At 40.7% G+C, this 26876-nt stretch overlaps 1 protein-coding gene across 3 annotated transcripts in view; it reads right to left on the bottom strand.

Moving 5' to 3' along the window:
- CDKAL1 (CDK5 regulatory subunit associated protein 1 like 1) overlaps positions 1-26876 on the bottom strand; it is a 633148-nt gene that overhangs the window by 312503 nt on the left and 293769 nt on the right. For all 3 annotated transcript variants that reach the window (XM_044259756.1, XM_044259746.1, XM_044259765.1), the window contains one exon: positions 26417-26520. In XM_044259756.1, the coding sequence (XP_044115691.1) occupies positions 26417-26520 (104 nt within the window). The remainder of the gene's footprint in view (positions 1-26416; positions 26521-26876) is intronic.

Genomic DNA, 26876 nt, shown 5'->3' with positions numbered 1-26876 from the left:
CACACCTGCATTTTTTTTTTTTAAAGATTTTTTTAATTTATTTATTTGACAGAGAAATCACAAGTAGACGGAGAGGCAGGCAGAGAGAGAAGGAAGCAGGCTCCCTGCTGAGCAGAGAGCCTGATGCGGGACTCGATCCCAGGACCCCGAGATCATGACCTGAGCTGAAGGCAGCGGCCTAACCCACTGAGCCACCCAGGCACCCCCCACACCTGCATTTTTGAGAGGCTTTCTCAGGTCACGGTCGCAGACACTAACGTGTGGAAATGACTACCGTGACGGAACTGTTCTTCGAAGATAATCAGTGAGCTCCTGACACGTCAGCGACACTTTCTTAATAATACTCAACCTCTGCAGAACAGCCCACACCTCTTCAGCTTCACCGCTTCAATGTCTGATTCCCAAAGCTTTCATTTAAAACTTGAACTGCATTTAAATACATATATATATATAATCACTTACTGATTGTATATATATGTATCATCTATTTTAACAATGACCAATAGCAGCATCATTCACCCTGTGTGTACACACACACACACACACAAAATTTTTAAGTAATTTCCACACCCAACATACAGCTTGACTTTACAACCCCCAGAGCAGAGCAGCCGCCTGCCCTACCGACTGAGCCAGCCAGGCGCCCCTAACCGTGAACTTTTTAAGAGCGACTCAGATGAGAATTCGGAACGGGCAGTTGTATTTTTCTGCAGAGACTTCCAACACCACACTGAGCCTAAGCCTACAACTACCCCTTCCTCTAAAGCAAGCTGCTCCTGTTTTGATCTCAATTTCTATTACTGACACAACCTTTTCCAGCCATTCAGGTTACAAATCTCAGTCCTTTGGGACTATGTGTGTATGTGGGTTTTTTTCCCCTCATTTTCCAATTTTTCAAAATCCATATTCTAAAATCTTTTCTTTCTTTCCAGTAATTACAAAATGATGGTGAAGCTCCTCAGCTGTGGACATAAGGCTTCCACAGTTCAGCCTTTACAAAATCCGTCACATGTTGCCACGGGCCTGGGGATTCAGGCGGTGTGGCTCCTGACTTAAAACATGCAAGCCCGTATCTCTCTTTGCCAGCCCAGAGCGGGAATGCCCTTTGCTGCATATCCATCTCCCAAATCCTACATGTCCTTAGAACCCCAGCTTAAAGGAACCTTCTCTATAGCCCAGTACCATCTTGAAAGCCAAAAATTCACCTTTCTCTCCGCTCTGATGATTCTTGCTAGTCATTATTTTTACTTAGTTCTGAGTACAATTTTGATAAACAAAACTATAGTAATGAATTAGCCTTTGGAAATATAATCAGAAATGTGCGTATTAGGAAAAGTAAGGTTTTTCAGAGAATAAAAATAAGTGCTGCTGGGGCGCCTGGGTGGCTCAGTGGGTTAAAGCCTCTGCCTTCAGCTCAGGTCATGATCCTGGGGTCCTGGGATCGAGCCCCACATCGGGCTCTCTGCTCGGCAGGGAGCCTGCTTCCTCTCTCTCTCTGCTTGCCTCTCTGCCTACTTGTGATCTCTGTCTGTCAAATAAATAAATAAAATCTTTAAAAAAAAATAATAAGTGCTGCTGCTCTAAAATACACGTTTTAAATTAAAATATTATCAACAACACAAGATGCTCAATATGTTCCAGAAAATATGACATTTTTGTGATTCTTCCCTTCTATGATCAAAGATACATAAAACAATGAAACCATAATCTGTAAAGAATAGGCATGGGTCTTTCCTATTGCTCCATGCTCGGGCAAAGTAATTTTCTAGATTTTAATTTGGACATCTACTGCCTCTTGGCCACTGCATTCAAGAACTCCAAACCTATTACGCTCCGCAGCACTCACTGTTTACAGGTAATTTGTAAACTGAGTCTTATAGACCTGGGACACAAAGATAGAATTAAGAGGAAATAATATTAATTTATGGGAAGTTCATATTCTAATTCAAATAAAACATGAAGTGTATTTGCAATCATAGTCAAGTGACAAGGAACTACTTTGTATAAAACTTTACAACATAGCTAATCTTATAGGAGGCGATCAACAGAGGTAGAAATGAAGGGCCCAACGAAAGGGGGTCTTGGTCAAGGCCAACATAGCACAAACCTGCTGATCCCAATCATCTTTGGATTATTTCACTGGTGTTGATAAGTGGGTTTAATTAGTTCTGTCATTGTTGGTGTTTATACCTTTTCCTTCATTAAGAAGGCCTAGGTGAAAGTTACCAGTACCCTATCACGGATTCTTTTTTTCCCCCCAAGATTTTATTTATTTGTCAGACAGAGAGAACATGCAAGGGAGCACAGAAGGGGGAGCTTCAGGCAGAGGGAGAGGCAGGTTCCCCGCTGAGCAGGGAGCACGATGCGGGACTCCGTCCCAGGACCCCAGGATCATACCCTGAGCTGAAGGCAGATGTTTAACTGACAGAGCCACCCAGGCGCCCCAGTCCACCAAGGATTCTTACCCTGCACACAGAAACCCTGAATATGTTCAGGGACAGGCTTGGTGGGGGGAGCAAGAATGTCAGAACTTGGATGAGGAAAAAACCTGTAACTCTTGGTTTTCACTAACCTTTGGCCAAAATTTGGCATTTCTCCAATTATGAATGTGGGTGACAAGTAATAGGTATCTGTGGCCCCCAAATCACAGTTTTATATCACATCAGTTTTTCCAGATATTTTGAAATAGTTAGAAATATCACTCCTGTAAAATTATGAGAATCATTAGACACACAGCTGCATCTTAACGTACCGGTAAACATATACTATATTATCACAAAACTGTCCTTTCTCTATACTGATACTGCTATTTCAGTGTAGTTTGTCTTCTTATAATCCTACGTGTTTTATTTTATGCATTTAAAAATATCATCATGAGGCACCTGGGTGGCTGAGTCGGGTAAGCATCTGCCTTCGGCTCGGGTCATGATCCCAGGGTGCTAGGATCGAGCCCTACATGGAGCTCCCTGCTAAGTGGGGAGTCTGCTTCTCTCTTGGCCTCCCCCACTGCTTGTGCATGCTCTCTCTCTAATGAATAAATAAAATCTTTTTTAAAAAAGTTACAAAAAATAAAAACATCATCATGAGAAGTGATACGAAGGTATTTCTCCCATTCATTAATGCCTTTCATCTGGCATTAACCATCTTGGATCGGGGTAGGTATATACCCATCCTTGCCTTTGAGGAATATGTGGTACTAGTAGGTCCAGGATAATGACTTAACTCTGCGTTTTCCTGTGTAATGGTTGCTGTGAAGGAAAGAGTACGGCACAGATTGTTAACCACATTTGCTGGTCAAAATAACCACTGCAGCAGTGGCCGCCCACTGAGGGCCGCTGCACAGGCCTGCGCCAGGAATGCATTATGGTGAATTCTCCCAACTCATGCGAGGCAAAGAATTAGCATTTTCAGGTTACAGATGAGAAGACTGAGGCGTGGAAAGGTTCAATTACTTGCTCAACGTCACACACCCGGCTCGCAGCCAAGTCAGGATTCAAACCCATCACCTCACTGCCCAGGTCTGTACTAAGCTCACAGCCTGGAAAACATGCAATCTTGCTAATCTCTGCTCAATGTCCAAGGAAAAAAAATCCTGGTATTCAAATACTCTGAACACGTATGCGTAAACTTCAGGACAGGAGTCAAGTACTGCTGGCGTACCTTCTGTCCACCCCTGCACTGTATTAAATAATCATCAAGTAGTTTCCCGAGAAATAATTTCATGGAGTTTCCAGCCTCCTCTCATTTGCTGCCGTAAATGAACTTATATAAATAGGAAGGAGGGGAAGAAGAGATACAACTTATTAATCTTTTAATAAGGAACCATATTCAAGGTAAATGCGAGAAGATTTTACTTGGGCATCTTAAAGCACTAAACTGCTCATGACTCTCTCCCGTCATGGAGCCCGAGGTCTGTGGACCAGACTGTCGGAGGGCAGCCCGGTCGTCGACAGGAAACCTCTCCCAGCCTCTGTGCCACACCCCCGACCAGTGCGGATGGCAGGGACAGCCCTGCGAGTGAGCATTCGTGGAGTCTGTGGAAGAAGCTCATATTTCCCCACCCCTCAATTTCCATTTCAGGAAAATTCATGGAAACAAAATGACAAAATACATGGGGATTCTCTTGGTGGAAAATTTTAATAGGGGTATTTTTACTGTTTCTACAAAGCTCTTAAAGAACCATTCAGACTGTACAAACATTATTTTGCATTTATGAAAAAGATTGTGAAATCACTAATCTAATGTCAACTAAATGTAACCACAGGCTCCAGAAGATTGCCCAAATTATTCTGGTACACTGTACTCTGCTACAGAATGCATAGGATAAAAAAGGTGGCCATTGGATGTCACTTTATTATTACTCTTTGTTACATAAATACATACTATAGATTCCATTAAAACCATTCATGATATTAATATTCAGATTAATAAGGGAAACAGCCATATGTGAACTATACATATCACTCTAGGTACCTTAAATATGCTATTCTGAATGTTATGTGAAAATATTTGTAAAAAATTAATTTAGCAGGTTTAAAGCATTTTACTTTGCTACAATATATACGGGCTTGGATGTCATTTTTCTGGTTCTTTTTCTAGAAACCACCATCACCATTCCTAAGTGTACAGCTAGCTCAGTGGCATTAAATACATTCACGCTGCTGTGCAACCCCCACCATAATTCCATATTCTCCAGCTTGACTGAAAAATAAGTTTTTGTTCTATCTGAGGCAAAAACTAAATCAGCCTAGAGAAATGAAACATGCAATTTTTTAAAAAATTACCAAAGAAAATGCACTTTTGTAACCATTTACTCTTTTGGATGGACATCCTACTGTTATTTATAGATTATTCTGGAGGACAAGGTCCATTTGGCCAAATCGAACAGCTACTCGGACTATTTTACTGAAAAATAACAACATAAGTGGTGACTCATTTAGAATCAGATGGTCATGTGGACATTACTAAGGCCTGTCAGCTTTACTCCAAACAGGGGGAAAAAAATAAAAAATCAACTTGATGGTTTGTTTTAATATACTTCACCCAGCTGAGATTGTGAGTAACATTGTATCAGTACCATTGCTGAAAGCAACTCCCCACTACACTGAGATGAGATACCGAACAGATGAAGTGCTGTTCAAAGTCAACGCAGCCCAGACTTAGGGGACAGAAGAATTAATGAGAAAATGAGAAGCTACCAGATGGTGCTGCCGGATTCCCCGCCGCACGTCCGCCACCTCAAGCAGCTTCTAGCCATGCGAAGCCCCAGGGCCCCACCTGGTAGCAGCATAATTACCCTAAATGTGCACTTATGTTTCATTACACCTTGGCCATTACCATGTGCACTGATTACAAGTATCAATCCCTTTTCATTTTCATACACCTCTGCAGTTCCACAGCATTCAACTGTGAAAACTCAGCACTCCACGAGCTCCTAACATGCGGCCCATGCTGATAAAACCACAGAGGGTAAATTATTTGTCACTCTACAGGGTGCCAATTCAGTTTGATAAGGATGACATCATCCCCATTTTACCAATAACAATGGCACTAACAAGAACGTGTAATCAACAAACCTCAGTCCTCCGCAAGCCGGAGCCCTGGCAGGTGCAACTCTTTTTATGCTAAAAATAAGCCAACATTAGCTTCCAGCTCAAAACTATTTCTTTTATCACAATGCTAAGCAGAAGTTGGCTTCCATAAGGCCCTGCAGCTGCCGCGGCCGCCGCTCGTGCAGATGCCTGCATTAATTGTATCAAGGACATACTGAAGTAAGTGCTTATTCAGCACAATGGCTATTGGGGAGCAGCTGGAGGCACAAGACAAACTGTCTTGGAGAGAATGTACCAACCCAGTGTGTAAATTACAATGATGAAGTACAAAGAGAGTCTAAGTTTAAGGGTCTCAGAGAACGGCAGAACAGCCTGAAAATTCAGCACGATCAATGGAGTCCGACCCAAAGCGTTTTCTAAATAAGAAACAGACCCTTTCAGTTCACTAAAACCACTTTTAGGATGGGGGCTGATATTTAGTAAGGCTCTTTCAACACAGCAGAAATAGAAAGTCATCCTTAAAAACATCAACAGTGTCGATAGTGCCCTTCCTAGAAGGATATGTAATGTAATTCCCCGGGGGAGGGGGGGAGGGCATGTGTGTGTGTGTGTGTGTGTGTGTGTGTGTGTTTTTCAAAGAATTCAACAGAAATACAAGCGAAACATTGTTGATTACACAGCAGCAACATGTGGCTTAAAAAGAAAAGGCTAAGGTGGCTGCCTTTCTTCCTTACCCCCTTACTACTTACTTATTCAGGCCCCCTCTATATATCAGTTTTATGTTTTTAGTCATTTCCCTTCCACTTTCTAACCTTTCCAGTAGTGAGCAGAAGTGAATTAATGGTGATTAAAGGCTAGCCCAGGTGATAGGTAATTACGGCGCGCTCAATCATGCCCATGTGGGTGGGGACGGAGGAAACTGATCGATGAAGAGACTGCTGAGGCCGCGTGTGCCCCTGGAGAGGGCGGATGTGAGGTGAGAGCAATAGGCTGGGACCTGAGCCCCGGTCCCACATCACCAGCAGCCTTCTCCGCCGTCTCCCTCATAACGCGCACGCTCCCCAGAAGAGGCTCCGATGGCCACACTGCTGCACGGGTTCTGAGACAGGCCTGAAGCATACAGTGGGCTTACTACCGCTCCCTCCGAATGCCCGGTCCACCCGACTCGTAGTGGACAGCGTGACCCAAGTGCTTTCCCTTCGCACCACAGGCAGCGCCCCCCACACAGAACACACTTCAACCGAGGAACGTGCTTTCTGAACTTTCACAGAATGACCCTGGTAAAGAAACACGCCTGGTAAAGAATCACACTTTTACAAAATGCGAAACGACCTCAAATCGAAATAACTATTTGTGAGACTTTTCAAATTTTCTATTATTAGTACACTAGGTCCTTACCATCCAGAGATCACCAAATTGACAAGGGCTATACGTTAATAATCGGCTTTCCTTTAGGTGACATCTTGGACACAAAACAAAGATTGAGTAATCTACAACTAAAAAACCGCACAAGACTCACTCTCCATTACACTGAGATATGAATTCTAAGCGCTGGCTACACTCACTGAGCAGACAAATGACTTGATCCACCATTCCAGTCTCGGCCTACAGCTATTCAAATACAAATTCAAGCCTCAGAAAATTCAAATTGCTTCCTTCCACAGATTTTCAGGTTATCAAGAAACAGTTAAAAACACGAGCGGTAAGTCTTGAATGCCAAAGGTCTACCCTACAAGTCCATCATATGTGGCAAACACAGTTGGCTTTCATTTTAGCTAAATCGAGAAAAAAAGAGTGTTTCCCATGAAGAGGCTTGGATGGACGGGGACCAACACTGCAGGCAACAGTAACTACTTGTACTCAGCGCTGGGAACCAACACTTCACTGCCTCTGTAATAATTTCCATTTTTATGTAGCATTTCCTAGCACAATTGCCATGATGCTAAAATGTTATCACGATCATATTCAAACCATTATATCATCTGCAATCCCATAAAATAACAATTAACGGTATGTCTTCATTCAAGTGATATATGAGTGAATTTTAAAGTTTCTAACCAATTTAATCACAACAGACACAACTCAAATGATTCCATTCACTTACCCATGACCTTACAATCTATAAAATACTATCTGCGTGAATATTCCGGGATTAGAAAAGATAAATTTAAAAAGAATAAAAAGAAAAATCGGGTGTCGACCACAAAGCAAGATAGCTATGCCCAAAAGTCTCTGGGTTGGGTTGTTGTTTTTTCCCTTTCCTGAAACAGTGTTTTTTTTTTCTTTGAGTGTATTTGATATTTGACAGATATATTAGCTCTCAAGCATCATTTATCATGTTTATTTTTAATAGGTTTCCCTTAGAACAGCTGCCTAAGATGCTAATCTTTTCTTTTTTCTTGAGCCTTTTGTAAATATTTGAAATAGCCATTCATTAACAGTTGCACATTTATTCAGTCCTGTTGTATGGCCTGTGAACTGGAATTAGCTTTTATTTTATTTTTTCTATCTCTTGGCCAGACCAGAGAAACCCTGCTGTTTGGGTTCAATCTGTCAAGGTTCAAATTATCCTCCAACTGAGAGCTAATCAAGGGCGTCTGACCTGGTTTGCAAATAAACTAGGAACAAAAGTGGGCTTATTTTTTTCTTTCTTTGGAGCACTGGTTCTCAGAAAGTAAAGCAAAACAAGAGCTGGTCACAAATGCAATTTGCTTAAAATTAAAAACAGGCACAACTGGCAGCTGAAGAACTGGATTTACTCCGCGTTTCTGAAGTACCCCCTTTGGCTATGGATCCATTTTCTTTCTTTTTTTAATAGGAATTGGTTTGCAAAGACATTGCAAATTCACATGCACAGCACACCTAACGACAGTCTGTGGCATGAGGGGAACACGGATTTTAGGCAATCAAGCTAATCTGATGGGTATATTGGAAGCTTTAAGTATCTCCATTGACCCCAAGCCTCAAGTTGATATTTATTACATGTAGCGGAACAAATCTTTCGTGTACCATGAACATCATTACTATATCCATTTTATATACATTTCTAAAATACGAAGTACAGAATTTTCTTTTGTTTTGAAATTTTTTTTAATTAACTAAACTTTACCCAAAACATGGCATTCCAACTATTGACCCCGAGAGCAAGAAATGCATGCTCCACTGACTGAGCCAGCCAGGCGCCCCAGAATTTTCCTTTATTTTGAACATATTTAATCTCCAAACTTGAAAAGAGTTAAATATTTTTCACAAATTAAGCAGAGTTAGTTTTAAACGTACCTTAACGAACTACTTAGTGAATGCACTTAAACAGAGTCTTACTTACAAACAAATATTAAAACACTTTCTCCTGTATGGTAGGGTTCCTGGAGCCTAAAATGAGTGCTGGGATCTGATTTTCAGCATTCTGTTGCCTTTGTCAGGTTTCAATCTCTTGAAACCAGAACGGCCAATGAAACCGAAGACCTGTAAAGTGAGTCAGTGCTGCCAGTCAAGACCATTGTGACTGCCCACCACCAAGGGCTTGTCTCAAAATGATCACACCTGATGGAATGAGCCCAGTTATCACAAGAACCCACATGGCACTACTGCGAGCACTGCATTTGCAGTATCGAGTATCTGAGTACAACGCCTTCCCTGAGGCGCACACGCTGCGGGCCAAGGGGTGCAGGCCCCCCCCCCTGAGAAAGTGTTCCTCTCAGGACCCCTGCTCAGACTAGCCATGGAACCTCTCTGTGCTTCTGGGGAACAGGGCTGAGAATGCCAGCAGCTGCAATTCACTGGGCAAACGTAATGATGAAGAGGCGGATGTAAGAGCGCAAAGAAAATGACTCGGCGCCTACTTCTCAGGCAGTCTTATTAATAAAGGGCCCACAAAACAGCATCACATCTGAATTATACATATAATCATACTTGCATTCATCAAAAAAAAAATCACTGTCACAAATAAGAAAGAAAATAAAAGCAGTAAGACAATAGAACCAATGACGTGTGAAAAGTCCATTTCCTATTTCTGGTGGTAGAATATAATAAACATTTTGCACCATATAAAATAAATTTTTCGTTTTCTTGGTGACAGCCATTCTGCTTCCTGGAGTCCACATTTAAGAATGATCAGCAATACGGTGGCTGAGTACACGATTAGATGTCAACAATGAGCTGATCCCAAACTTGAGAAACACCTCACCTTATTTAAAATACACCTTACTTAAAATAATGGTCCTTACTCCCCTTACTTAAAATAATGGTCCAAGTTTCTTCGTAGTTCTCCTTTTATCTAAATTAATCTGAACAAGCCAGCCATCTTTAAGTAGAACCTTATAATCTAGCAAGTTGTTTTAATGAAGAAAAATACATATTTGTTTTATAATTTGTTATCAAGCCATACTTACAAATTACAAATTGCTTCCTTTAATGTTCCAACCTTCTCTATGGAAAACGTCGAATGTATACAGCATTTCGCTGTCACAAATCCTCCACTTAACAGGCACTTGACAGATGTTTGTTAAATAAATAACAGTAACAACAATTAAGATTAAATCGCACACTAATCTTGGCCAATGTGCTGGGGAAAAAAAAAAACTCAACCAATCTCTTGTATTTACTCAAGGTAAACTATTTTAAATGTTATTACGTCAAGAAATATATAATAAAATGCAAAACATCAGTGAATCTCAGCAAAAACATTACAGAATTCTAAAATTCACAGGTGGTATAATTTTCACGTAATTGCAGCATTTATGAATTTATAAAGAGCACTTGCTACCTGAAAACTTAGCTGCAAAAATCATATTGCTGGAAACATTCAAATGCTGGGCGGGCTAACACACTGAAAGAAATTACTTTAAAAATCTATTCAACTTATTCTCTCCTTAACATAGTACCAAGTTTCTCCTACCCACCCACCCCTGGTTTTTTACCAAAACTAATTACATAGTAAATCGTATCTTCCAATCAGTACAACTGTAAATGAAGGTCAGACTGTTATGTATAAATTATCTCAAGTCTGAAAAACAGAGCCTAGATGTAACCACAGTACCAGTACCAGAGTACAACACAGATGTAAAACCAGGAATGAATTCACTTGTATCCAGTATGCAACAGCCGCTTTTTCAAAGAAAACAGCTATTACCTTTTTGGTTCCAGCTTTCTTCAACAATTCCTATGTTGGGCACTCACTTTATTTGAAATATTATCTAGTTTGCCACTGTGTTACTATAATATAGGATGGGGTATGCGTTACCATTCACCAAAAAAGAACAGTTTTAACTGTGCCCAATCCACATTATCCTCTCTAAATTACTTCACATCTGTGAACAATCCATCTTTCTCTCATTTCCACTCAAGGGCACTGGCTGACGAGTCCTTCAAACTCCAGCAGCCATAGCCAGACACTGAAGAGGTTCACTCAGAGCATTTGCTACTTTCGCTTGTTAAGGCGAGACCTGGAATTTTCCCGTCTACAGTCACAAGAATCCCAAGGGCGTGTGAGCAAGTGTGCAAAACACAGTTACTAAACATTAGCTGTGATGCAAAGATAAAACTCAGGCAGTCCCTGTCACAGAGGAGGGAAAGTGAAACAAACCACTTCACCTCGACCTGGACGTCTGAAGAAAAAATTCTGTGACTGAAGAACACGTTATGTGGGGCAGAATGCTGAGAACTGGTGGCTAAAGAGGATATTCAAGGCCAAAAGGCGAAGGGTCATGAATAACCTGTCATCTTACAGGCCCTTTTTACTCGGAGTCATCTCAGATCTACAAGGATCAAACCCACAGGCTAACAAGGTCCCTGAGTGACCTGCGTGCGCTTCAGGTGGGAGGAGCACATCCAGGGTCCAGCGTTTCTTCTGAAAAGCAGCCCAGGCATATGCACGTGGAAGCAGGTGGAGTGTGTGAACAAAATGCACAGAACACAGTTGCCAAGGGGGGAAAAGTCAACTGAAGTACCAACAGCATCTTCTTAGGCATCGACGCCTTCTGTCCCTCCTCTTCTTTCTTGCTCTCTCATTATATGGTCAAGAAAAACATATTAGCAACTGAGCATTCTCAAAGTATCACAGACTTAGCACTACACTGGCTTGGCTCATACTCATGCGGATTGGCTAAAGGGGAAATTGAGGCTGAGGAAGAAGAAACCAAAGAGTTGTCTCAAGGCCACAGAGCTAACAAGCTATGGAAACAGCATCCATCTTAACGAAAATGTCACAGTACCTCAGGATTACCTGAGTCCAGTGACGTAACGGCTTACATATGGGGCTGCGAATGGCAAGGTGCTGGTTTTTACTTCTCTCTGTGCTTAACAGCTCCTAGTGACATGCCAGCAATTGTTTAAACCATAATCCTATTATTACCACCATATCTCATTTAATGAGAAGCAATCCCAGATATATAGGGCTAATCTTAAAAGGTGTTTGAAATATAATAAAGGTATTATGAAATTTTTATACATTAAAATAACATTCTTATAAATATCTAATACAGTATCCTGATGCCTGTACAACACACTGCACTAAAAGTTAGTGGCTTAAACCAATAACTGATCAATACGATCCTGCTCAGCTAGGCGGCTCTTTTGATCAGTGTGGTAGCCCAGACATTCAACACGGCTCCTTCGCTTACAAGTCTGGGGTCTCCGAGGAGAAGCGGGAAGACCTATGGGCTGGCTGCATGTCTCTCGGCTCACAGGACACTGCCAGTAGGGTAGCTGGACGTCCGAACGAGGCTGCTCGGCGCTCCAAGCAGCATTCCATGAGAGTAAGCCCCAGTACACAGGATGGTCAAAATCCAGTGGCCAGAGTGAGACCCAACGGCCCAGCTGACAGTCACTGTGGAAGGTCCCATCTACACAAAGGACAAAGACTAAGAAGTGGGATTAAATGAGAACCACCAAGTTAACAGACTCCCAGGATGTTTCAATTGTTTATCCACAGGGTTTTAGGGAGAAGAAAACATGAACTGTTAAAATACTTCAGATAGCTCTTATGCCAACAGTGGGCTTTGTCCACTGTACACATAGCCTTTAAACCCTGAGTCTAGTCGAGCACTCATTAGGGGGCATAACACGGCCCTTTCTAATTAACTAGCTGGGACTTTCCCCCTTTTGCTCTCCGTGTGACTGGAGAAACAATCCACTCTTCTGGTTTCACACTCTTGGCTTTGATCTCTGACTCTGATCATCCTGTTTTGATGCCATTCTAGGCTCCCCTTCTGGGTCTCAACTTTGGGTTCCCACCATCATTCTGGGCCGTGATTGTTCTGTGTATCAGCTGCTCATGTGAATGCACAGAGCCTGTGGCGGCACGACTCAGGGACCACCACTCCTATCCCAGCCCCAGTGCTGGCGCTGTCACTCCACACCCACTGCCGAAGGAATGCAGAGAAAGCAAACAGGCTTATCCTAACAAGATGAGAATGCAGACAGCCATCTATTTATATATAGCTTTTGTTGCTTATGTTTTGCTCTAAGAAGAAAAGAGCATACCTAAGAAAAGTGTTTTTATATAGATCTAAATAGAATCCCATTAATGTATGTTATAATGTGTACTCATGCCTCCATTCAACAAGTATTTACTATGGACCTGTATGCCCTGCACTACACCATGCTCTAAAAAATCCAGGGATGAATAAAACAGGCAGTCTGTCTACTGTCTCGGAACTTTTCCTGAATCAAGAAATGAATAAACAAAAGGGTATAAAGTACAAATCATAAGTGCTTTGGAGGACACGTGTGATATGACAGAGAATTAGAAGGAAAGGGCTCCCTTTCAGGGTGGTCAAAGACGTGCCCCATGAACAGGAGACATTAAATCTGATCCCTTATTATGAAAGAGACGGATGTGAAAAGACCACAGGTAAACAGGTAAACCCTTTCAAAGGAAGGGAAAAGCCAGTGCTCTGTTCAAGGAATTAAGGGAAAAGGGCTGGATGGTAACAGGTTGGAGAGAGAGGGAGGCAAGAAGAGTTCGGAATGGTAACCCAGCCAGATCACGTGACCCCTCCTGGGCTTTGCTGCCAAGTTCAACTGCATTTTCCTCCAAATGCAAGCCACCTTCCATGGACTCAAGCAAGTCTCTGGTCTTCTGAAAAGCTACCACTTAGTCTTCTAGTCCACAACTTTTCTTTCCCCTAAGCTTCCCTACTCACATGTCTCCCCGCCCTCCCCGCCCCACCCTCTGAACTACCTTTCAAAGAAAATGTTCTTAATGCTATTCCATGGAGCAGAAGCAGCTGAGGATAGCGGTGAGGGAACTGGGGAGCGAAAAGGAGCTTAGGGAGGTTCCCTGTCCTCCTTGGGCTCCACATTCCTCATCTGAAAATGAAGGGTGAAAGATAACTGCAGAGGCTTTTCCGCTAGCTGGTTCTTTGATTTATTCACAGAGCTGCCATTTCAACCATAGAGCTGGGCAGGAAGCAGATCAGGTTAAGCCAGGGAGCGTCCAGATTTCTCCTAAAGAAATCTTCATCACATACAGTTGATCATTTGTAAAAAGTAAATTCTCAGAATATCAGGCTAGTCTGTGCTCAAACAGAATCCACCGAGTCCAGAGTTAGGTACAAATAAGTTTCAGTTTATCAAGTGTTCCAAATGGTCATATCTCTGTTTCCCATATCTCAGTCAAGAAATAAAAAGGGGCTCTATTTCAAATATGCGTGATTTAATTTTCTAAATGGAAAAACTCTGATAATTTAATATATGCAATTCCTTAAAAATGAAGTCTATTGTGTTTATGCAGTCTAAAAGGGTAGGTACTTACAGAAAATTTAGAAAATATTAAAAGCAGAAATAATATTAATATGCTCTTTGTCCCTCCAACTAAAGTAACCTATGACTTAATTTCTCCTTTTTTCCTGTACTTAATTATTGTTGCTTGCTTAATAAAAAGTTGTGACTGTATAGCAAATATGATTTTACAGCCATGTTTTTTAACCCAGTATGAAAAACTTTCCAGGTTATTATAAACCGTAAACATTAACATTCAAAACTTTGTAATACTGCATCATGCAAATATATCAAGGTTAAGTGCTTCCTGAACTAGAGAAATGTGGATTTCAGCTACCAATATAGATTTAGCATTTCTTAAATTTATTCTTCTCAAATAAAGAAAAATAAATAAAGGCACACTTTATATCAAGGAAATAAAGGTATTTTACAAACTACACAAATAGACATATTCTTTCTATTCCTATAAAAACAAATTAGCTAATTAATTACTTCAATCATGTTGCTACCAGCAGGAAATTATTTCCACAATATACATATATTTGTTTTATAAAACATGTTTGAGAGTGAAATGCTCCTATGTGCCTGTAATTATGATAGTGTGATAATTTGCTCTGAAAGGCTCGACCCAAACTGAGCCCAAAAAGGGATATTTAAAGAGAGAAAAAGCAATACGAATTTCTATATCCAAAAGAAACACACTACACCCATCCTTCCCACCCCCCCAAAAAAATTCTAGGCTGGTGATTCCCAAACCTGTGTGGCTTCTAAAATAAATGTTCCCTGGCCTCCAACTAGCTCACAGAGCCAGGATCTTTGGAGGGGGAGCCTGGGAACCTGTCTGTGACACTCTGCACAGTACTCTGAGGGGAGGCTGGGGGTGGAAAGAGGGGCACCCGCGCCCTCGCTGCAGCTATTCTGTGGGAGGAACAGGCACAGAGTTTTAGTTTATCGCCTCACATCGACGGTGTGTTTCTTCTCCACTCCCACTGAATATTTTGATTCCATGACTCAGTGTATTTATATAACGAAGAAAGTTTTCTAGACAGAAGTTTCTAGAAGTGGTCCTTACCACATGCATCTGAGTCATCTGGACTGATTCATCCGAAAATCCAAATCCCTGGGCCTGCGGCAGACCTACTGAATTGGGAACCGGGCAGCATGTCTGTCTTTTTCTTTCTTTTTTTTTTTTTCTTTTTTTTTTTTAGATTTGATTTATTGATTTAGAGAGAGAGAAAGAGAGAGAGTGTGTAGGCGTGCAAGTGAGAGGAAGGGCAGAGGAAGAGGGAGAACCGCAAATAGATTCCTTGCTGAGCGCAGACCCCAATGTGGGTCTCGATCTCAGAACCCTGAGATCAGGACCTGAGCTGAAATCAAGAGTGTGACGCTCAACACTCCGGGAGCCACCTGGGCGCCCCACCCTTTTTTTTTTTTTTTTTTTAAAGCTTCGTTTATTTTATAGAGAAAGAAAGGGGTTTAAGAGAGGGGAGGGGCTGAGGGCGTGGGTAAGAAAGTGCAATTTTAAATATATACCCAAAGGCCCAGGGTTATCCACAGAGACAGTAAAGCTTAACACCCACGTCCACAGATGATGGTTAGTGCACTGGCCTTCACTTTCCTTAACTAGAACCCAACAGATCAAAAAGATCTAAGTGGAGAGTATGGTCATCTAATTGTTCGCTCTTTCCCTGATCCGTCTGATTCATTCTTTCAGCAGATCTTGCTCGTTCTTCCCCATATGTATTTCCACAGGTTTAAACCCTCTTAACCCGAGGTTCTCATCCTTCTTTTGTTGACACCAGAAATGACGGACTAAAGGGGGCTTATTCTTTAAAGGCAGCAATCTAAATCAAACTCTAGCTTTTTTATATTACAAGTAACAAGAAATGTGTTGAAACTCACCAATATATATATATAAAACAGAGAGAGCAACAAATAAAAAAAAGTACAGAAATTTATAACCTCTGCACAGCAGCCAAGGTCCTCACTAACAAATTTTTTTTTCATGCAGAAAATTATGCTCGCCACACCTGACACTGTGCAAGTATGTTTACTGCAATTTAATATCCACACAAGCAGGAGAAGAGATTTAATAATTTTTCAGCTGGAATGAATTGACAGCCAGTGGTAGAAAAGTGCAGAGTCCACAGAATCGATAAAAGCCGCTGGCATCACAAAGCAGTACTTCTGCCCAGAAAACATCTCACAAAGGTCAGGTTTACGAACCACCAGGTAGCAGTATCACTTTCACATCTTTCCAGGGCTATTAAAATTCCATTAAACAACCTTCCAAAACTAACTTGCAGCCTTTAAAGTTCACCAAAATGATCCCAGAGACAGATCTGCCTCAGTTCAGATGCTGAAAGCAAAACCTTTGGTTAACTTCTATCTCCCGTCACCAAAAAAAATCTTTTGCAAAATTCCATTTAGAAAAAGAAAAAAAAAAAAATCAAAGCAAATATGTATTTATTTACAACTATACATGTGGACCTAAGTGGGATATACCCACTTAGTGAGAATGATGGATACCCGTCAACTCTCAGGAAATAGTTTCCAAAAGTAAGTTATTTCTGTTGCAGATCTTGGAAAGCCACCACCACAAAGTATCTAGTGTCATAAAATCACGCCTGTGTTATGAGACACAAGTACTCAGTTACGCCTGAACAACAGCTGAAACGAAGCAATATCCCTTGCCCACTTTAAAATTGAGCTTTCCAGGCTGTATTTTCACCACAGGTTCCAAGTCACATATGGAATTTCATCAGGCCCCATCAATTCAGGATTAGCAACTCATCCAACATTTACTGAGCACCTACTAAGCCAACACGCACACTGCCGCATGCGCCTGACCCCACAGCCTCCAGGCTCAGCCTTCCAGCCTAAAGCACAAATGGAAGGGACGGGGAAACATGCCACAGAGACAGAAAGTCTCTATCTCTGGGCAGAGAGACATGGCCAGAGTCTTCATTAAGTGCTTTAGTTTTCCTCCCGAAGACATAAACTTCATCATGTTTATTTGATCTCAAAAGCAGAAGGATTTGCACTCAAGCAAAAGAGAACACAGGCAACTGAGGGTTGCTGGGGGGAGGGGGGTTGGGAGAAAGGGGGTGGGGTTATGGACATTGGGGAGGGTATGTGCTTTGGTGAGTGCTGTGAAGTGTGTAAACCTGGTGATTCACAGACCTGTACCCCTGGGGATAAAAATATATGTTTATAAAAAATAAAAAAATTAAAAAAAAAAAAAAAGAGAGAGAACACAGGCACCTTCGGACCATAACAGAGAGCAGGGAGCTCCGCCGCCCTGCTCAGACCAACACCCGGCTGAAAGCAGGAAACGGGCCATGTGTTCCTCTGAATCAGTGGTCTCCGCCTCTGGAAAAATCACTTTCTTGAACCCGTCAAAAAATTTAAGACTGCATCCCCATAGATCCAAATCATTAATTATATTCATGCACTTTTGTATGAATGCATTATGTACAGTATGAAATATACACAATAGGAAAATTCCAAGGAGGAGAACATACAAGTAAACACAAATGTTACTATCTTCTTCCTGCAGGAGGATGCCTCATCTCCCAGGATGACCCAGGGTTTGTACACCCTGTCTCTACAGCGGGATTCCTCTGTGGTTCCTAAGGGCTTCGGACGTGGGACCAGGGCACCACAGAGGCATAGCCAGTGAGGATGGATTGTTTAAGACTCCCCAGAAAGCCTTTCACCGTGTGAAGCTTTTCAGGGCTCGGCTACAAGTTTTAACCAGGAATGCCAAAATATGCAACTTTAAGAGAGCAGAGAATGTGAATTTCAGTGCGAGAGGAGCCTGCTGAGAAGTACGACAGCTCTCGGGGCTCTCTACACGAACTCACGTGTGAAGATCTTCAGATCGAACACCAAGCCGGGTCTGTCTCCTTACAGACAGGCTTTCCAGAAGTTCGGAGTCTACACGGCATCTGTGACCATGGCCTACTTTCGATGCAATGCCCCATCGACACTTGACTTTTCTGTTCTCATTTGTTTTCCCGTGCCTCGTCATTTTCAATATAATTCTGTACTCGCGTATTGGCAAGTTGTTTCGTAGAACACAATGGAGCCCCAAAAAGACCACTCCCGTAACAGCGGAGACTGAGGACGCTCCAGATTTGCTATGGACAGATACAAAAGGTATTCCCAGAAGCTCCCAGGTTTCTGTACTTTGGTCTGTATGTTCTCTAAAGTAGGAAAATTCAGAGAATTATGAACAGACGCCACTCTGCCGAACAGCCTTGGGACTGCACCCTGTTCCCACCTAGAAGGTGAGCTGTTTGCTCAAGGGTCAGCAAACTTGACCCAGTGGCCTCCCTATCTTATCAGCAGAAGTAACCAAAGGCTGATTGTAAGAATGTATGTTATCCTCCCTTTTCTAAGGCATGTGCCCATTAGCAGAAACACAAGCTGCTTCTGACAAATGCTCAATAAATACTTGTCGAATGAATGGAAAAATAACTATATAGTTGCAACAGTTAACTGAAGTGAACCGAAGTTAACTAATGAAGGAGTCACTGGCCAGTGTGTTTTTTTCACAGACTGTGACGCTAGCATCACAGAAACCCCAAGACTCAGAAGGGCAAGTGGATTCTACTTGGGACCCTAAGCGCGCTCCAGTGGCGGTGGCAGAGGCTGACCACGAGAAGGCTTGCGAGGAGAAGCCCTGGCTGACTGGTGACGGGGGACAGTCCGGGAAGGTGCAGAGGTAACCCAGGGGTGGCCCATTTGTGGACACCGCCCCAGGTCCATAACGGACGTTCTGGAAATCCAGGGGCTTCTACATGTTAAAAGGGCCAATGACTTTTGTTACCTGCTTCCTGTTCCGGGGATTTCAGCTTTCATTAGCCCCGCGTGCTATCCTGTCCTTCTAAACCGGGAGGAGCCTCAATGACAAGAACCATGTATTTGTCGTTTTGCTTTTCATCTTTTTAGTTCCCAGACAGCACAGTAATCATCAAGTGTCAGCTGACCTTTTTGTGATACCTTAGGGGATAACAAAAATCACCGCCCCTTTTAACTTAAATAAGCACCTTTGCATTCAGAAACCATGGGGGTGTGTGTGAGCAAATTGGCACCTGTGTTGCCCCTCCCACCTCCCTAAGCCCGCTCCTTCCTTACTCAGCAGCCGGGGTTTCCTCTTCAAGATCCTTCTCAGTAGAGGGCAAGAAGGTGAGTTCATTTTATGGCTTCAACCAACAATTCTCAAACTACTGGTTCTCGACTCTAGTCCTCAGCTCTGGCACTACGGCAGACTCCCCTGGATTCTAGAAAGTGCAGGGCTCCCCGTCATAGGAAGTGCGGTGTGACTGTCAAAAATGGGAACTGCCAAGTGACTAAAATGAACAGCCAGACTGAGTACAACGATCTATTCTAGATCAACATTAGGCCCTCCTTCTCTGATGGGTCTGGGACATATATAAGCACATTAGAAGCAATGGGAGGTTCTGCCAGTCTTCCCTAGTTTGTTTAGGTTAGCTTTCCCCAAAGGTGACCAATGAACCCTGTCATCCCTAATTCCCGTTATAAATACAGCTTTAATGGAACACAGCCACGTCCATTCATGTATGTGTCGTCTGTGGCCGCTTTTAGGCTTTGGGGGCAGAAATGAACAGTTGCCAACAGAGGCCTTAGGGTCCACCAAGCCTAAAAAACCCACCAGCCAGCCCTTTCAAGAAAGGACTGGTGTGTTAAGGAGTTACAGGAATCTCCCATTGTCCCGAGGTTCACGTGAGGCCACTCTGCTTTTAGGAAAGACCTACATAACTACCTGTTTTCTGCTAATTGCAAGGCACCCAAAGAGTATTTTTGTTTTTACTTACCCCCGCCAAAAAAAAAAAAAAAAAAAAAAGCTGAGCATGAACACAGCCATCTGCACCGTTAGCAGCCTGCCACGGCAGGAGCGGTCAGCGGCCCTCTGAGCTCCTTCCCCAGGATGGCTCAACCCTGTCCTGCCCCGGGGCTCAGCTCCACTGACCCACTGGCAAAATGTGCCTGTGCTTAGATATCAGGAGAGCCTGGGAGGGCTTATGTTGGGGGTTCGGGAAACACTCCAGATTTTTTGCACATAAATGAACAGTAATTGCTTCTTTGCTTGACGCCCCTAGGCTTACGAAGTGCTTCCTGGGCACATTCTCTTTGCGCAGAGCAGGGCAAACTGGTGCCCCAGAGAAATACCAACAGGAAGCCAGCCAGTTCGGGGTTCTAGAGGTTCCGGGGCCAGGCCTCCGAGGGGAGGGGCTCACTGAACAGGGCCTCACCTCTACTAAGACCGGGCTGGCTCGGCTTTTACTCTTCAAATTTCATTTGAAGAAGGGATTTCCCTTATTGCTTAAAAAAAAATAAATAAGGACTTGAGCACCACTGTCCTAGAAACTCACAGATCCGAACAGACAAAGACCAGGTAAACTGTACTCTGCTTTGCCAAAGACAGACGTAACTAGCATTCTCTGAAGTCTAAGTGATTAATGTTGGCTTATTTAAACTGAATGTCTGACACATAACCATTTAGGCCTCAGGTCCTCTTATCCGGTTACATGTATCATGCACACCACATATAAGTAGCTGTCCCATTAAAATTTTTTTGAAAAGTTACAATTTAATATTATATTTTGGGTTTTTTAAAGAATCAACAGAAGAAAAGGCCATGTGTAAACTATATCTTGAATTCCTATATATGACCAGCTAAAAGCAATTTTATACTTCTATATGTATTTTATGTTATATTTATATTTTATATGTAGTATTTTAATATGTATTTTATATGTTATATTTTATATGTAGTATTTAATATGTATTTTACATGTTATATTTATATTTTATATGTAGTATTTTAATATATTTTATATATTTTTATTATTATTCAATGTCTCTTATGAAAGGAAAATAATTCTTCTTAGTGTCTACAGCCTCGAAACATGTACCTGACTCATTATAAACTATACACTTCCTTTTACACACTCATATCAAAGTATATAAACCGCTGTATTCCCTTATTCTTCTCTAGAGCCAGGATTCACCAGTTTGTAAAATTATCTTCCCTCTTTGCAAACATAATACAACATTTTATAGCACTTTTATTTTCAGGGTCCATTACATGCACAATCTTGTATTTCTTTTTTCTTTTTAAAGATTTTATTTATTTATCTGACAGAGAGACAGCAAGAGAGGGAACACAAGCAGGGGCAGAGGGAGAAGGAGAAGCAAGCTCCCCGCTGAGCAGGGAGCCAGATGCCAGGCTTGATCCTAGGACCCCGGGATCATGACCTGAGCTGAAGGCAGACGCCTAACGACCGAGCCGCCCAGGTGCCCACATGCACAACCCTTTAATGTAAGCTACCTAAAATCCTCCTTGGAAGTTGACAGTATATAACAAACACTTAAATTATTAATCCTATAGAAGAAAGAAATTTCTCTATGTCAACACAGCACAAATGAAAATAGGAGTAAATGAGACATTTAAATAACTGCCATATAAATTAACAGGATGTAGTTATTCGTCTCCTTTCCGATCTCAGATCAGACTCAATATACAGCAATCACTGCTAACAGTGATGAGTCAAGTGTGGCTTGATAAAAACTGTAAAACTCGACGATCCAAGTTCATACATCCGAAAATCAAATACCGCTCATGTCCTTCTCTACATAAAAGGTCAGGAGGTAATGTCTTCTAGATGCATTTCATAATTAAACTTACACACACAAAAAAAGCAACTTTGCAAGTCTCAAATAAAACAGAATTCATTTTTTTAACATTTCAACATTAATACTAAAATCACTCAACACCAAGAAACTCTCTCCCTGCTCTGAATATTTCACCTTAATTTATTTACCTTTCCATAACTGGTTTATGCCACTTACCCTGCAAGGGTTTTCAGATTCATGAGGGAGAAAAAAGTAGCAACACACAAATGAGATCTAGAAAAGCACACAATCACTATAAAAATAGCTCATCCATCATCTCTACATTTTGATTCCAGAGGCAGCAGTGAAAGGTGCTGTTTCCACACCACTCACCCAGCACACTTAGAAAGGTTTGCTCCATCACTTATACGACTGAAACTGATTGATTAGCTGCTAGAGAAAAATCAATACAAATATCCTAGAAAACACTAGCTTGTAAATTCATTCTGGCCCCAACAAAGTCCTGGTCACAGCCTGACATGTTTTTCTAGATATCTAAAATGCAACCATGTCAAACCCTGGTCCCTGAACACCACGATGCTGAGGAATTTTTAAAACCTGAATCTCAGCAGAGGTGAGGAGGTAAGGGGAAAAGTTTCCCCACAGGCTGTTAGAACAATGAGCGGAGAAACTCAAGTTACATGATAAATCTTATACTCACATTCAGGACTGGCCACAAAAATGATAAACACATTGAGAAAGTGAAAATGTCAAGGGGACTGAGTTGAGAGAAAAAGGGGGGGAAAAAAAGGCAAGGAAATCAACTAACTATAAACTAAATACATACATATGTATTGTACATATTAATGTAATGTACATATTAATGTATTATTATGTATATTATACACATATATATGCATGTATTTTTGTAAATGGCAAACTGAAATTTCTATTTAAAAATATAAATAATTTTTATTTTAATGCAATCCATTCAAAATTTAATGAGCTCCCTCATTTTTTGGCAGCTGAATGTATAGTCAGTATATTTTTGGTGCTTTGGGAATCCACTGTACATTCAGAATGATTCCATGATTATTTCAGAATCTTATTTCAGAATCTCTTCTGATTGCTCCCTTCCCTTTGGGTCAGCCCTTAGCCTCTCCATTCATTAGACCACTATGAAATAAATTTATATGAATATAAAATGTTTTATAAATATGCTATTCAGAAAGAAATTGTGCTCTTATTCTATCATAGGCCAGGCAATCTGGGTTCTATCCCCATTCTACAACTGGTACAGAGTTTTTGAAAGTCATTTGGTATTTCTGACACAAAGTCATCAAAAACTTTAAGAAAAAGAAAGGAAATGACTTTTCAGGATGGGAAATTAACTTCCACAGACAGAGTAGCTCTCATCAAATTTATTGGAAACATATTTAAAAGGGTCTTCATCTTAAAGCAGCCTTTCGAAGAACCACATTGTTTATTATTAATTATACGGCCATTTAATAATAATGGTATCACACAGAATTTAAGGGTTTCTAGCTCAAAGGATATTCCTAAGGACACCTGAACTATTTAGAATTAAATACGCAAAAATCACAGAGATAAGAGAATTTCTTCTATTTACCTTCATAATTATTCTTCACAATTTTAAAAGTTCACATATAGAATATCTGTAAGATCAGTAACATCCCAATGTCTTTTGCAGAAAAAAAGAAAATGAACTCAATCCCTTTAAAACGTAAGCTATCAACAGGTACCTCCTATAGTGGAAAAAGAGTATACGGCCATTCTCAGCACAAATTTGCTTTTCTCAAATTAAGAGAATGAAAGGTAATAGTCACACCAAATAGTTTCTATCTACAGAGTCCTAAAATGTGTTTTAGCATCAAAAGAAAAGTTGTCATTTGACTCTATTCGTTAATGTCTGTTACAGATGTTTCAATATTTTCCCTCAAAATTAGATTTATCAAAAATTAAAAAAAAAATTTTTTTTAAATTAGACTTCTTGGATTCACTTAAATTCCTTCAGTTTAAGTAGCATGTCTTCTTCATAAGAAGAACACAGCCAATTACTTCCTGTAAGTTATCTCAAATTCTAACAACAAAGAATAGGAAACGTCACAGTAACAAGGAAACCATGGCCTGGAAGGGGCAAGTACCTTCTTCAGACTGGCGTGGCTGGTCAGCAGCAGAACACTTTTCATATTCAAACCCTCCTATGGCAAAGAGCATTGAATACCTAACTACTTAATGTTCTCCTAACCATCCTGCCTTGCCTAGGAAGTTATGACCTCAATATTTTAGTAACACTACCATACATGAATCAAATGAGCTCACCAGTCCAAAAAGTAGCAATTGGTTTCAGCTCTAATACACAGATACCAAGACAATGGAAGTTACACAGCCAACATTCCAGGGTCGGGAGTAAAAAGGCAACACACCTACACACACATAGCCAAACACACGCTCATGATGATGAAAGCAATACCAACCCGATCTCTTCGAGTGCTTTCTCTGTGAGTGAACAAATGCCACATCGCTGCTGACCTCAGATAGAGTCTTTGTAACATTCACCTTAACTGGCCCAACCCACTTTGGCTATGATGATGCTAAGTGACAATAAAGTCTGAACGAAGTCTGTACTTCCACTGCTCAGAGGGCATTTCTAAAGATAAGTAACATAAGTCAGAGAACTAAGTTGGATATCTTTAGGAAAAAAATCTACAATTAGTTTATAAAAACTGATTATTCCTTTCTGGTTTTCACCTCAAGTCAAGTGTAATACATAAATGTGTCCAATTAAGGAGGGCACGTGATGTAATGAGCACTGGGTATTTATACAAGACTGATGAGTCACTGAATTCTACCTCTGGAACTAATAATACACTATATGCTAATTAACTGAATCTAAATAAAAATCAATCAATCAATGTGTCCATACTAAGTCATGAAGCAATCACATCAAAATGTTAGGAGAGGTTATAGGTGAAGATAGATATAAGGGAGCGAAGAGAATACCTTCACTTCCTAGATGGTGATTTATCAGTTTTAGACCTTTAAAACAATTTTCAGAGTCAAGTGAGAAGATGTTTTAAGACTTACATTTAGCTGTGAAGAGAAATGCATAATGTTGGAAAAGTACTTCGAAAGAACTAATTCATACTCCTACCAATTTGCAGTGTTTGGTGGATAGATCATAGAGTTTTAATATCTCCATTTTCTGACAGATAGATGGAAAAATAAACACCAATTTAGAATGCCAGGAAAGGCATCATTTTTCAAATAGATGAGGTTCCTGTGCAAATGTATGCCCTTTCTGAACACGGCTTAATGTAGTCATGTTGTACAAAAGACAATCACTCAGACTGTTCTTCATATTAGATAATTACCTGGCTCTAAAACAGAACGCCGGCAGGAGTCAATGAGCTGCCTCTTGTTTCTTGTTCAATATAAGTTGGATGTGAATGAAGGAAGGGACTGAACTCAGGTTGTAAAAATAGAACAAATTTGTTGGGAGGTGTTGATAAATCAATCAAGGTACTTTTCTTTCTATTATGGAGAGCATTCCAAATTCATGTTGATAAAGGCTTTCACAGATTAAATAAAGAAATGTGTTCAGAACTCATACTATCACTTCTAGGGTGTGAAGTACTGAACGTTGCACTCCAAGTTACTCACTAAAAGGACAAGTACATTGCCAATAACTATTAACCCGCAAGATTATGAGACAATAGATTACATCATGTTAGGTGTAAAGACACACCAATGTTATACACACATATTATAAACAAAGACAAAAGAGAAAGTCTATGGTTTAAGCAGTTAGTGTCAACACAACTGTGACTCACGTTAAAGATAAGTCTCATTATATGCTGAGAGATACCTCAACAATCACATTTTCCAACAAGTGATGATTTGGAAGCAGCTGGCCACCTACACCAAAGAGTTATTCTCATTAGGTCTCTTTACCCGTACCACTCTTTGCTGGTCCACAGTTCTGCAGATAAAGAGGGTGATTTTTTTTTTTTTTTGAGGGTGATCTTTATTGACCGATAGTAAAATCTACCTTTTTCAAGGCTCCTGGAAATACTTATTCACTCTACATTCCAAATGTCCAAAAATTACCAAAGAAAGAGTTGGAAATCTTGAAAAGTAGTTCGCTCAGTCCACAAAAGTCTTCATGCACATTAGACAGTCATGGATTTCATTTTTATTTTTTTATTTTTTGTCTTTTCTATGAAGTGACAATGGGTGATAAAGTTCAAAATACATCATAAGAAAATGGAAGATGGAAAAGTAGTAAAAGAAGAGTAACAGGAACACTAGAACCTGGTTGGTTGAATCTGGTAACATTTCTGCTATATAGGCTAAAATATTTATAAACTCTCCAGAAATCTAAAGCAGCATCATATATTTAAAGTGAAGGGTTATTTAGAAGAATATTATAATTTATTTAGAAGGCTAAAATCGCACATAATTCTAGAAAATCTTACCTTGAAAAGACTGTTTGGCTCTTTCTACTAGTTCTTCTATTGGGTAACTGGCCAAATTTCCTCTGGCGTGTTTAGTTTTGCAGTAGGTACAAGCATTGAGGCACCTGTTCAAATGAGGCAATAAATGAGGCTCAAATTTTTAAAAAAGATAGTACACACCTAACATGGGAAAAGACCTAAAACATACACCAAGATGTTAATTTATAACACGTGCCACGTGAAATGAGAAAAAATGAAAAACCAGTATCCATCATACTTCATACTTACTTTATTTCCACAAGGCACAGAAATTTATAACGTGCAATTCTTTTTAAGCTTCAACTAGTCAAAAATAATTGCACAAATCACACAGTATTATCTCCAAATGAACATATCGATGAGGAACAAAGTTTATAAATGCTTACAGTGATTAAGTAATCAAAACAAATTCAAGATCCACATTTTTTTCCAAGCCACTGAC

This window comes from Neovison vison, chromosome 1 (assembly GCF_020171115.1).
Source record: "Neovison vison isolate M4711 chromosome 1, ASM_NN_V1, whole genome shotgun sequence".
Taxonomy (NCBI): domain Eukaryota; kingdom Metazoa; phylum Chordata; class Mammalia; order Carnivora; family Mustelidae; genus Neogale; species Neogale vison.
Note: the sequence above shows the minus strand (reverse complement) of the source record. Positions and strands in the feature narration are given on the sequence as shown.